At 39.4% G+C, this 13,699-nt stretch overlaps 1 protein-coding gene across 3 annotated transcripts in view; it reads left to right on the top strand.

Moving 5' to 3' along the window:
• Positions 1 to 6,597, top strand: part of LOC109866129 (transcription factor HIVEP2) — a 96,420-nt gene extending 89,823 nt beyond the window's left edge. For all 3 annotated transcript variants that reach the window (XM_031800605.1, XM_020454672.2, XM_020454674.2), the window contains one exon: positions 4,128 to 6,597. In XM_031800605.1, the coding sequence (XP_031656465.1) occupies positions 4,128 to 4,955 (828 nt within the window). In that variant the 3' untranslated portion in view covers positions 4,956 to 6,597. The remainder of the gene's footprint in view (positions 1 to 4,127) is intronic.
• Positions 6,598 to 13,699: the final 7,102 nt, after the last annotated feature.

The following is a 13,699-nucleotide window of genomic DNA, read 5'->3' as shown; positions in this document are numbered from 1 at the left end:
GCGGACCACCACAAGTCTGGTTCATCCTTGAGAGCAATTTCCAAACACCTTAAGGTACCATGTTCATCTGTACAAACAATAGTGATAAAGTATAAACACCATGGGGCCACGCAGCCGTCATACCGCTCAGGAAGGAGATGCATTCTGTCTCCTAGAGATGAACGTACTTTGGTGCGAAAAGTGCAAATCAATCCCATCTCCTGTGGTCTGATGAAACAAAATAGAACTGTTTGGCCATAATGACCATCGTTATGTTTGGAGGAAAAAGGGGGATGCTTGCAAGCCGAAGAACACCATCCCAACCGTGAAGCACAAGTGTGGCAGCAGCATCATTTTGTGGGTGTACTTTGCTGCAGGAGGGACGGGTGCACTTCACAAAATAGATGGCTTCATGAGGGAGAAAAATTATGTGGATATATTGAGCAACATCTCAAGACATCAGTCAGGAAGTTAAAGCTTGGTCTTCCAAATGGACAATGACCCCAAGCATACGGGACAACAAAGTCAAGTTATTGGAGTGGCCATCACAAAGCCCTGACCTCACACCTATAGAAAATGTGTGGGCAGAATTGAAAAAGCGTGTGCGAGCAAGGAGGCCTACAAACCTGACTCAGTTACACCAGCTCTGTCAGGAGGAATGGGCCAAAATTCACCCAATTTATTGTGGGAAGCTTGTGGAAAGCTACCGGAAACGTTTGACCCAAGTTAAACCATTTAAAGGTAATGCCTTCAAATACTAATTGAGTGTATGAAAACTTCTGACCCACTGGGAATGTGATGAAAGAAATAAAAGCTCAAATAAATAAGCTCTACTATTATTCTGACATTTCACATTTATTAAAATAAAGTGGGATCCTATCTGACCTATGACAGGGAATTATTTCTAGGATTCAATGTCAGGAATTATGAAAAACTGAGTTGAAATGTATTTGGCAAAGGTTTATGTAAACTTCCAACTTCAACTGTAGATACTCCATTAAAAAATCAGCTGTTTCCAGCTACAATAGTCATTTACAACATTAACAATGTCTACACTGTATTTCAATTTGATGTTAATGGACAAAAAATTTGCTTTTCTTTCAAAAACAAGGACATTTTTAAGTGACCGCAAACTTTTGAATGGTAGTGTATATATACTGAAGAAAAATATAAATGCAACATGTGTTGGTCCCATGTTTCATGTGCTGAAATAAAAGATCCCTGAATCTTACCATATGCACAACAATCTTATTTCTCGAATGTTGCACACATTTGTTTAATTCCCTGTTCGTGAACATTTCTCCTTTGCCAAGACAATCCATCCACCTGACAGGTGTGGCATATCAAGAAGCTGATTAAAACAGCATGATCATAACACAGGTGCACCTTATGCTGGGGACAATAAAGGCCACTCTAAAATGTGCAGTTTTGTCACACAACACAGTCCCACAGATGTCTCAAGTTTTGAGGGAGTGTGAAATAGGCATGTTGACTGCAGGAATGTCAACCTGAGCTGTTGCCAGATAATTTAAGGTTAATTTCTCTACCATAAGCAGCCTCCAACATCATTTTAGAGAATTTGTCAGTACTTCGAACCGGCCTCAAAACCGCAGACCATGTGGTCACCTCTCCAGCCTCAACCTCCACATCCGGCTTCTTTACCTGTGGGATCATCTGAGACCAGCCACCTGGATTACTGATGAAACTGAGGAGTATTTCTGTCTGTAATAAAGCCCTTTTGTGGGGAAAAACTCATTCTGATTTGCTGGGACTGGCTTCCCAGTGGGTGGGCCTGGCTCCTAAATGCGTGGGCCTATGCCATCCCAGGTCCACCCATGGATGCGCCCCTGCCCTGTCATGTGAAATCCATAGATTGTGGCCTAATTTATTTATTTAAATTGACTGATATCCTTATATGAACTGTAACAGAGTAAAATTGTTGAAATTGTTATATGTTGAGTTTACATTTTTGTTCAGTGTATTATTAGTGCCTGCTTTTATAGGATGATAAATGGAGAGTCTAACTTAAAGTTATAGTACAATGGAACCGTGCAGGCCCACTATAGAGTGCTCTTACAGTCTCTGCGGTCGTTTCTATTTATATATGTGGCTAATTAAGAATCCCTGGGGAAAGGGGAAAAATGCAGTATTCTTGCACTGTGGAGTCATTCTTGACTTCTCCCCACCATCTGGTTGGTTTCCGTGGTAGTGAGGGATAAAAAGATAAGCCAGCCGTAGCCATAATGTACTGTAAGCTTGGCTCATCACTCAGTGGTTAGTAACTGTTTTTTTTTCTTTCTTAAAGATTCTTTTTAAATCCGGACAGTTTAAATGAAGCGTGAAATGGAGCCTGCTTCAGCTGTATAATATATATATTTTTTAATATTCATATTTGACTTCTTTTTAGCTGGTAATAGTTTTGTCGTATTTGAGCTGATTTTTCCTACCATCTCAAGATCCATTAAAATCCAAAGTAACACTTCATTTGGATAGTCCATCTGTAGAAGCTCTACAGATGATCAGTAACCTTTCAACTACATGTGTACTAACCCTAACCCTAGCCCTTATCCTAATGCTAAACTTAACCCTAACCTTAACCCTTACCCTAATCCATATTTTAAAACTAACCTTAACCATAACCAGCATTTGCTTATCAACCGATAGTTTGTTGATAGTATGAAAAAGCACAGGGCAGAGTTCTATTTCCAATGACATACAATTCCTAAAAACGATAGGCGATTTACATTGAATGTAAATAAATGTTGTTTCATGCAGTTGCCTATTTTCATCCAGTGCATTTGGAAAAAATTCCGACCCATTGACTTTTAACACATTTTGTCAAATTACAGCATTATTCTAAAATGGATAAAATTTTTGTTTTTTTACCTCCTCAATCTTCACACAATACACCTTAATGACAATGAATACTTACAGTACCAGTCAAAAGTTTGGACACACCTACTCATTTCAGTGTTTTTCTTTATTTTGGCTATTTCTACATTGTAGAATAATAGTGAAGACATCAAAACGATGAAATTAAACATATGGAATCATTCAGTATCCAAAAAGAGTGTTAAACAAATCAAAATACATTTTATATTTGAAATTCTTCACAGTATCCACCCTTTGCCTTGATGACAGCTTTGCACTCTCTTGGCCCTTGAAACCTGTTTTTTGCTTTGTCATTGTGTGTAGATAGATGAGGATTTTTTGCATTGAATCCATTTTTGAATAAGTCTGTAAGGTAACAAAATGTGGAAAGCCTGTTACTTGCGAAGCACATCATGGGCATTAAATTACTCTGTTTTTTAAAAATATATCACTGGACTGATGGTTCGATTTTGTATCAGTTATTGAGAAATATATATTTTTTCAACATTAAAATGCACCATGCATTATGTGGGTTGAATGCTGTAACAGCACAGAATAAAACAATGAATAAAGTCCCATGAGGGTAGTGACTGCCCATTACTGCCTATCACTTATTAATCATTATTTATTAACATTACTTCACTTTAATAAATATTTCAAATGTTGCGTATATTACATTTATTTTATTTGATGACTTTATTATGTCTTTAAGTTAATAATTATTTGACTAATTCTCACCTTGCGAGCAAAACATTTTAGCGGCCACCCTCATGACAGTGAAGAGAGACATTTTTTGTTTAAATGTTCATTTCTTGCAATTCTACATATTTTGCCACAGGGCGGAGAGAAGATTTTACAATTTTATAACTAATTTCATGCAATTCTACTCATTTTGCCATGGGGTGGAGAGAAAAAATATTTTTTTTACAGCTAATTACCTGCAATTATACACATTTTGCCATAGGTTGGAGGCAAATGTTGTCCGTTTTTTATATGATAACTGATGATCAACGGGACCCACCCCGTTTGGAACACTGACAAGTAATAATAATAATAAAAACATTATACAACAAAAATATGTTATTGGGGGATTGCTCAATCTGATTGGGTGGGCCTGGCTCCCCAGTGGGTGTGTCTGCGCCCACTAGTGCCTACGCCCCTGACTTAAATTGAGAAAATGCGTAGTACTTTCTGCATATTCTATAGTCGAAGATCCACAGACCCTATTTATCTTTGGCCACTATATTTTGTACTGAATTCATCTTGTATTGTTTCAGGATCAGAGGAAGGGTTCCCCTCCCCACAGCAGCCAGGAGTCCACACGGCCACACCAGGGCCTGTTCAGCCACCTCCCCCTGCACTCCCAGCAGCAGGTCCGCATCCCCTTCCCCATGATCCCTATCGGGGGCATCCAGATGGTGCACTCCGTGGCCACCTCCGTCACCGGCCTGGCCCACCCTGCCCGCCTCCCTCTACAGAAGAGCACGTCCGAGGAGTCTAGCACCAGTGAAGTGTCCTTTCCGCTGGCCAGGGGGTCCACCAGGTCCACCGATTCGCCCCAGTGTCATGAAAGAATGGAGAGGACCCCGGTTCCTTCCTCCAGCCCGTCCTTACCCAGGTCAGGAAGTCGCCGGGACAGCGCAGACATGTCCGACATCAAGGACAATCAGCAGCAGGAGGAGAGCATACAGACATGTACCAAAGCTATCGCCTCTCTCCGCATCGCTACGGAACATGACACTCTGGAAAAAGGCGTGGTGGCAGCCTCTTTAGAGCCCCACCAGAGACGCCACTCCCCGCTGCCTCACCCCTGCCATCCCCCTCACCCCATCCCTCAGGAGAGCGCTCCCAGCAGGATTCAGCACTTTAGTGGCCTAGAGGTTAGGCAGACCCCGGCCGGCCGCTCGGCCTCCCCTCTCCCCCTACCCTCCAGCTCCAGCTCAGAGACCTCCCTGCCGGCCACATCAAAGGGCCCGGCGGGTCCCACGGCAGGGCCAGGCCACCATGTCAAGGAGAGGTCACCAGGTCGACAGGGCCCAGGGGAAAGGGCAGCAAGCACAAAGAGAGGTAGAGATATATCAAAGGACTCCACAGAGAACAGGTGAACGATGTTTAACGTAAAGACATCAACACATACTATTGCACACACACAACACAAGAACACAGAGAGACAGACATTCAAACACACACACATGCAAACACAAGCAAATTAAGTAGATACTCTGCAGTTTCAATGTATGTGTATAGCATGCCTTTTATAACCTGGTTTGCTATTTTAACAATGTATTTCTTATTTAAAGTTTCAGAGAATATACATACAGTATATGTTAACTTATCCATGAGCCTGACCAAATTGCTTATGGACTCCAGTCTGGTACTTTTAAATGTACAAATGTGTGTGCCTTTTCTTTACTTTCTGCTTATATTCTTATAAGCATATTAAGCAGGAAGAGATGTAAATATATAAAGTTTATCAGCTTTGTAATAAATGCAATTTCCCGTCTTTTTTGGACACTTGAGTCTGAATGATGTGAAGTATCAATATATGTAAGGTTGCACTAAAACATATTTTTATATGAGTGAAATTAAATGGCTTTTGTGTACAGCAGCAATTCTATAATACTATTTATTGTATCATGTTTTATAAATTGTACATTTTTCTTAATGTTGTGTATGCCTTTTCTATGTAAAGCATGGGTTTTGCTATGGCGTAATTAGAGCAAAAAATATGTACACTGTAAAATGGCTTTATATGTTAGTGAATACACTTTACTTGGAAGTATATACATATAATTAAATTTACAAGAATATATACCTATTGTATAAATATATATATATTCTATATATATATATGCACTTACATTTTGGATTGACACCCACATACAGTATGGTAGTTAGTTCTAAATGCTTGTACCTTTTTCTCTCCTGCTGGATTGGCTACACTAGTTGTGATTTTGTCATTTTTTTACAAAAAAGTAGAACTTATAATTTTTTTGTTCAACATGTGCACTTATGCATTTCCTTTCTTTTTGTTGTTGTTCATCGCTTACTGAAGTAGTAGTGAAATATTAAAGATAGTTTGATCTTCTGTGAATCATGTTGCTTGAAGTACTTGATTTAATGAGTAGTATGGGGAACATTCCAGCAGATGTAATATTGAATGCCCATGAATCTGTGTGTGTATATATATATATATATATGCAGTCATACACATTTATACATGAAAAGAGTTGATTCTGGGTGATGCCGTCAGTTCATCCCCAAAACATTTTTAAAGGCTTGTACACACAGATATCAAGAACTCTGAAGAAATGCACCTTATGTTCCCTAAATTTTGGGGGTACAATCTCATAATATATACATTTTGGAACTGGGATTTGGATTCCCCAGTTGCTTGTAAAAAGCTGTGCAAATAAACAACCTAAATGAATGGGAGCATTCAGCCAGTCACTCTTATGTATATCTGTATTTTGTATGGTGTGTATAAGATCGGTGTATTTTACTCTTTGGACATTTTTGTCAGTAGTCCCTGGTATTCACTTAACTGTATTAACATATCTTTCAAATCTAAGGTATCAAAGCACAAATCATTGTATAGGAAAAAAAAGCTAGACATACATAAAAAGGGTAACTTTGTGATGTTCAGTGGAAAGTACAATATCATGTAAGACCCCAGTTTTAATAATGAATCACAGTACAGGTGGGATTTTTTTGTTAAAAAAATAAATAAATACGACTACAATAATATGCATGTCCTCGATGCTTTCATTCTTTGTCTCCCTCAAGTGCTTCATATGTACGTACAGTGCCAGTCAAAAGTTTGGACACCTACTCATTACAGGGTTTTGACTTAATATTGAATATTTTCTACATTGTAGAATAATAGTGAAGACATCAGAACTATGAAATAACACATATGGAATCATGTAGTAACCAAAAAAGTGTAAACAAATCAAAATATATTTGAGATTTGAGAAAGTAGCCACCATTTGCATTGATGACTAAAGTTCATTTGTGGAATTTATTTCCTTCTTAACTTCTTGCGTCGAGCAATCCCATATCCGGGAGCGTAATTATAGCCTCAAGCTCATTACCATAACGCAACGTTAACTATTCATGAAAATCGCAAATGAAATGTAAGAAATATATTCACTCACAAGCTTAGCCTTTTGTTAACAACACTGTCATCTCAGATTTTCAAAATATGCTTTTCAACCATAGCTACACAAGCATTTGTGTAAGAGTATTGATAGCTAGCCTAGCATTCAGCAGGCAACATTTTCACAAAAACAAGAAAAGCATTCAAATAAAATAATTTACCTTTGAAGAACTTCGGATGTTTTCAATGAGGAGACTCTCAGTTAGATAGCAAATGTTCAGTTTTTCCAAAAAGATTATTTGTGTAGGAGAAATCGCTCCGTTTTGTTCATCACGTTTGGCGAAGAAAAAAACCTGAAAATTCAGTCATTACAACGCCAAACTTTTTTCCAAATTAACTCCATAATATCGACAGAAACATGGCAAACGTTGTTTAGAATCAATCCTCAAGGTGTTTTTCACATATCTATTCGATGATAAATCATTCGTGGCAGTTGGGTTTCTCCTCGGAAGCAAATGGAGAAATACACGCAGCTGGAGATTACGCAATAATCGCGACGGAGGACACCAAGCGAGCACCTGGTAGATGTAGTGTAAAATGGTCAATCTTCCAATGATATGCCTACAAATACGTCACAATGCTGCAGACACCTTGGGGAAACGACAGAAAGTGTAAGCTCATTCCCTGGCGCATTCACAGCCATATAAGGAGACATTGGAACACAGCGCCTTCAAAATCTGGGGCATTTCCTGTTTGAAATGTTATCTTGGATTCGCCTGTAGCATCAGTTCTGTGGCACTCACAGATAATATCTTTGCTGTTTTGGAAACGTCAGAGTGTTTTCTTTCCAAAGCTGTCAATTATATCCATAGTCAAGCATCTTTTCGTGACAAAATATCTTGTTTAAAACGGGAACGTTTTTTTATCAAAAAATTAAAAGAGCGCCCCCTATATCGAAGAAGTTAACTTAAGGTATAGGGGGCAGCATTTTCACTTTTGGATAAATAGCGTGCCCAATTTCAACTTCCTGCTACTCAAGCCAAGAATATAAAATATGTATATTATTAGTAGATTTGGATAGAAAACACTCTGAAGTTTCTAAAACTGTTTGAATCATGTCTGTGAGTATAACAGAACTTATGTAGCAGGCAAAACCCAGAGGACTAACCATTCAGATTTTTTTTTTTAGGTCTCTGTCTGTTCAGGAAAGTTCTCATTGGAAAACAATATTTCTTAGGAACTTGTTTTCAGTTCCTACCGCTTCCACTGGATGTCACCAGTCTTTGGAATTTGGTTGAGGTTATTCCTTTGTGCAAGGAAGAAGTATGGCCATCTAGGAACTGCGTAACACTGTTGAGAGTTGCGCAAGACTTGAAAAGTAGCTTGGTTTGTTGTCTTCCTGTATTGAACACAGATAAACCCGTCTTCAATTTGATCGATTATTAACGTTTAAAAATACCTAAAGTTGTATTACAAAAGTAGTTTGAAATGTTTTGGCAAAGTTTACAGGCAACTTTTGAAATATTTTGTAGTGACGTTGCGCAATTTGGAATCCGTTTTTTTTCTGGATCAAAAGCGGCAAATAAATTGACATTTTGGATATATATTTACGGAATTAATCGAACAAAAGGACCAATTGTGATGTTTATGGGACATATTGGAGTGCCAAACAAAAGAAGCCCGTCAAAGGTAAGGCATGTTTTATATTTTATTTCTGCATTTTGTGTAGCGCCTGCAGGGTTGAAATATGCTACCCTCTTTGTTTACTGTTGTGCTATCATCAGATAATAGCTTCTTATGCTTTCGCCGAAAAGCCTTTTTTAAATTTGACATGTTGGCTGGATTCACAACGAGTGTAGCTTTAATTTAGTTCTTACATGTGTGATTTAATGAAAGTTAGATTTTTATATAATTTTATTTGAATTTGCCGCGCTGCATTTTCCCTGGCTTTTGGCCAAGTGGGACGCAAGCGTCACCTATACCATAAGAAGTTAATGCGTTTGAGCCAATCAGTTGTGTTGTGACAAGGTAGGGATGGTATACAGCAGATAGCCCCATTTGATAAAAGTCTGTATTATGGCAAGAACAGCTCAAATAAGCAAAGAGAAATGACAGTCCATCATTACTTTAAGACATGAAGGTCAGTCAATCCTGAAAATGTTAAGAACTTTGAAAGTTTCAAGTGCAGTCGCAAAAACCTTGAAGCGCTATAATGAAACTGGCTTTCATGAGGAACGCCACAGGAAAGGAAGACCCAGAGTTACCTGTGCTGCAGAGGATAAGTTCATTGGTGTAAACTGCACCTCAGATTGCAACCCAAATAAATGCTTCACAGAGTTCAAGTAACAGACACAGCTCAAAATCAACTGTTCAGAGTAGACTGCGTGAATCAGGCCTTCATGTTTGAATTGCTGCAAAGAAACCACTACTAAAGGACACCAATAAGAATAATTGACTTGCTTGTGCCAAGAAACACGAGCAATGAACATTAGACTGGTGGAAATCTGTCCAAATTTGAGATTTTTGATTCCAACCACCATGTCTTTGTGAGACGCAGAGCACTGTAGGTGATCGGAGGATCTCTGCATGTGTGGTTCACACCGTAAAGCATGGAGGAGGAGGTGTGATGGTGTGTGGGTGCTTTACTGGTGACACTGTCAGTGATTTATTTAGAAGGCACACTTAACCAGCAAGGCTACCACAGCATTCTGCAGTGATAGAAAGACACCTCCATACTGTGTAAGGGCTATTTGACCAAGAAGGAGAGTGATGGAGTGCTGCATCAGATGACCTGGCCTCCACAATCACCCGACCTCAACCCAATTGAGATGGTTTGGGATGAGTTGGACTGCTGAGTGAAGGAAAAACAGCTAATGAGTGCTCAGCATATGTGGGAACTCCACTCAAGACTGTTGGGAAAGCATTCCTCATAAAGCTGGTTGAGAGACTGCCAAGAGTGTGCAAAGCTGTCATCAAGGCAAAGGGTGGCTGCTTTGAAGAATCTCAAATATAAAATATATTTTGATTTGTTTAACACTTTTTTGGTTACTACATGATTCCATATGTGTTATTTCATAGTTTTGATGTCTTCACTATTATTCTACAATGTAGAAAATAGTAAAAATTAGTATGAGTAGGTGAGTCCAAACTTTTGACTGGTACGGTATGTGGACTTCATATTTGCAATATCATGTAGGGCAACACTACATTTCACACTTTACAGTACCGTAGGCACAACAGGAGTCAATGCATACAAACCATGTACATGTATAGGGGCTGGATTCAAACCGTATCTCAGAAGATCCATATTAAAGTGTTAAAACCACATGCATGCTTTTCAACCGTTCGCTGCCTGCACCCGCACGCCCGACTAGCATCACCACCCTGGATGGTTCCGGCCTAGAATATGTGGACATCTATAAGTACCTAGGTGTCTGGCTAGACTGCAAACTCTAATTCCAGACTCATATCAAACATCTCCAATCCAAAATCAAATCTAGAGTCGGCTTTCTATTTCGCAACAAAGCCTCCTTCACTCACGCCACAAAACTTACCCTAGTAAAACTGACTATCCTACCCATCCTCGACTTTGGCGATGTCATCTACAAAATAGCTTCCAATACTCTACTCAGCAAACTGGATGCAGTTTATCACAGTGCCATCCGTTTTGTTACTAAAGCACCTCACCACCTTTAAACATTTGCTATCTGAGCAGCTAACCGATCGCTGCAGCTGTACATAGTCCATCAGTATATAGCCCACCCAATTTACCTACCTCATCCCCATACTGTTTTTATTTTATTTACTTTTCTGCTCTTTTGCACACCAGTATCTCTACCTGCACATGTTCATCTGATCATTTATCACTCCAGTGTTAATCTGCTAAATTGTAATTTTTCACTCCTATGGCCTATTTATTGCCTACCTCCTCATGCCTTTTGCACACAGTGTATATAAATTCTTTTTTTTCTACTATGTTATTGACTTGTTTATTGTTTATTCCATGTGTAACTCTGTGTTGTTGTCTGTTCACACTGCTATGCTTTATCTTGGCCAGGTCGCAGTTGCAAATGAGAATGTGTTCTCAACTAGCCTACCTGGTTAAATAAAGGTGAAATAAAATAAATAAATAAATAAAAATGTAAAGGTAATTTCCGATTGAGCCAACACATGGCGTTATAAATTGGATCTTCATCGCTATGGATTGAATAGAGCCCTAGGCCTTTGGATGGTCTACAACTTTATCAACTACCTCAGTTAAACCTCTTATATATATACCTCTTATATAAAACCTTAAAGATCTCATCTCCAGCTGCAAATTTTTGTCAATCACTGCGTGTAGATACTTCCCTTTGGTTTAATCCTCTCTGACACAACTAGGTTGGTTATTCTCACGAATGTGCTTGTCTTTCAGATCACTTTGAAAGATACTTTGATCTTAGAGTATTTTAAACCTGATGAGTTTATATGTTTCTACTTTGAAAGTCTGTTTACGTAAATTCACATGGGAATTCTCCCTTTAGATCTTCAGTAACTCAGAGGCCTATTTTGGATTGTCAGATTGTCATCCTCATGAATACTGCATCTGACAACTTGTTCTTACCGTATGTCGGTATTCAGGTAGAATATACAATACAGCCAGCAAATGACTAGCCTATTGGTTATTTTGTATCCAGGCGTGTGGGTGCAGTGGCCTGGTGCTGTCACAGCTGTGAGTGAGCACGCTAGATGTATTATTTTCCTTACATCTCCATCAGGGTGGCAGGCAGGCCGTCGGTTGAGTGTCCTCCCCTAGGACATGGCTGTGTCACCCAGACACCTGCCATCCGTCTGGCCTTGTCCTGTCTTTTCATGTCCAACCCTCTCTGATGAACGGCTACCACAGACAGATCAGGACGGCAGGACGTGCTGCTGGAGCCAGCCTCTGAATATTAAGCACAGCCCAGAGATTTTTCCTGGCCCTAAATATAACCTACCTACTCTCTATTGTTCTCTTACAGACATTTACAGTTGTCGTTGGTTTAAGGGTGAGGCACGTATAGTAAATAAACATTTTGATTTGTTTGAAAAAAGGAGGAGTGACCATCCCTATAATGCCACAATCACCCACTTCACACTTTGAACTGAGTGGCTATTGTGAAATGTTATAGAGCAAGAGCAACATTAGTTATGGGTTTAGAGGGCGTGCTGTAGCATGCCACTAAGGATATAGTTACTGTACATTACAGCTCTTGGATGTCATTGATCATAACCTATTGCTGAGAAAACATAGCTGTTATGGATTTGCATCCTCTACCTTATTATGGGCAGCCGGCAAGGGACATTATTGTTTTCTGTTTTTACAAATGACCTTCCACTGCTCTTGAATAAAGCCTGTGTCTATGTACGCTGACGACTCAACAGTATACACATTGGCTGCAACATTAAAATAAATTACTGAGAAATGTAACATAGAGCTCCAGTCAGTTTCAGAATGGGTAACTAGCTGGTGCTAAATATCTCTAAAACTAAAAGCATAATTTGTGGGACAAATCACTCAATCTATTATTGAATAATGTGGCTATTGAGCAAGTTGAGGAGACTAAACTGCTTGGTGTAACCCTAGATAGCAAGCTGTCATGGTCAAAACATATAGACTCAATGGTTGCTAAAATGGGAAGAGGTCTGTCCATGATAGGGCGTTGCTCTGCCTTCTTGACATTTCAGTCGACCAGACAGGCCCAAATTTTTGTGACCCGGACTACTGCCCAGCTGTGTGGTCATGTGCAGCAAAGAAGGACATAGATAAATCGCAGATGGACCAGAACAAAGAATTTATCGCACTTAGATGTACATGGGAAAGCGTCAGTAACATGCATGCCAGTCTCTCCTTTCTCAAAGTTGAGGAGAGATTGACTGCATCACTTTTGGTCTTTGTGCGAGGTATTGATGTGTTGAAGGTACCGAACTGTCTGTTCAACCAGTTGGCACACAGTTCGGACACTCTTCGGTACAACACAAGACATGCAACCAGAGGTCTCATCACAGTCCCCAGATCGAGAACAAAGGCTGGGAAACACACAGTATTAAATAGAGCCATGACTACATGGAACTCTCTGCCACCCCAGGTAACTCAAGCTAGCAATAAAAGCAGTTTTTAAAAAATGGATAAAAGAACAACTTACTGCACAAAGGGGACACAGCCATTTTATATATCTTGTATTGTAATTTGCGCTGGACTATGTATTAGACCTAGATAGTGTGTATGTACTCATATGTCGGCTATGTGTGACGTTTTAAATTGATGCATTTCAGTCCTTGACTAATATTGTTCTGTACTATGTATTATGTCATGTTTTGTGTGGACCCCAGGAAGAATAGCTGATGCTTTTGCAGTGGCTAATGGGGATCCTAATAAACACCCACAATGACAGGAAATAATCTCTTTACGTTTTTGCTGTGCTGTGTATGCACTGTATTGTGTATGATCAATGCATTATTTTTATTGAGGTGCCATCTTGGCCAGGTCGTAAATGATCAATGGGACTTTTCTGGATAAAGCAAATGCATGCTAGTTATAAATGATGACTCGTCAAGCCGTGCAGTTTGTTCAATGTGCAGTTAACAAGCTGTCTAAAAGCGGTCTTATTTTGCCAAATGATTTACTTCTCTCATTTCAAATTGGTCATTTGGAATCACTAGGATGTAGTACTAGCATAATGGAAGACTGCAATGTGTCGTTAAGATTGAACTCACAGGTTCCAAGGAAGT

Source organism: Oncorhynchus kisutch, linkage group LG21 (assembly GCF_002021735.2).
Source record: "Oncorhynchus kisutch isolate 150728-3 linkage group LG21, Okis_V2, whole genome shotgun sequence".
In the NCBI taxonomy this organism is placed as follows: Eukaryota; Metazoa; Chordata; class Actinopteri; order Salmoniformes; family Salmonidae; genus Oncorhynchus; species Oncorhynchus kisutch.
This window is presented reverse-complemented; position numbering and strand designations above follow the sequence as displayed.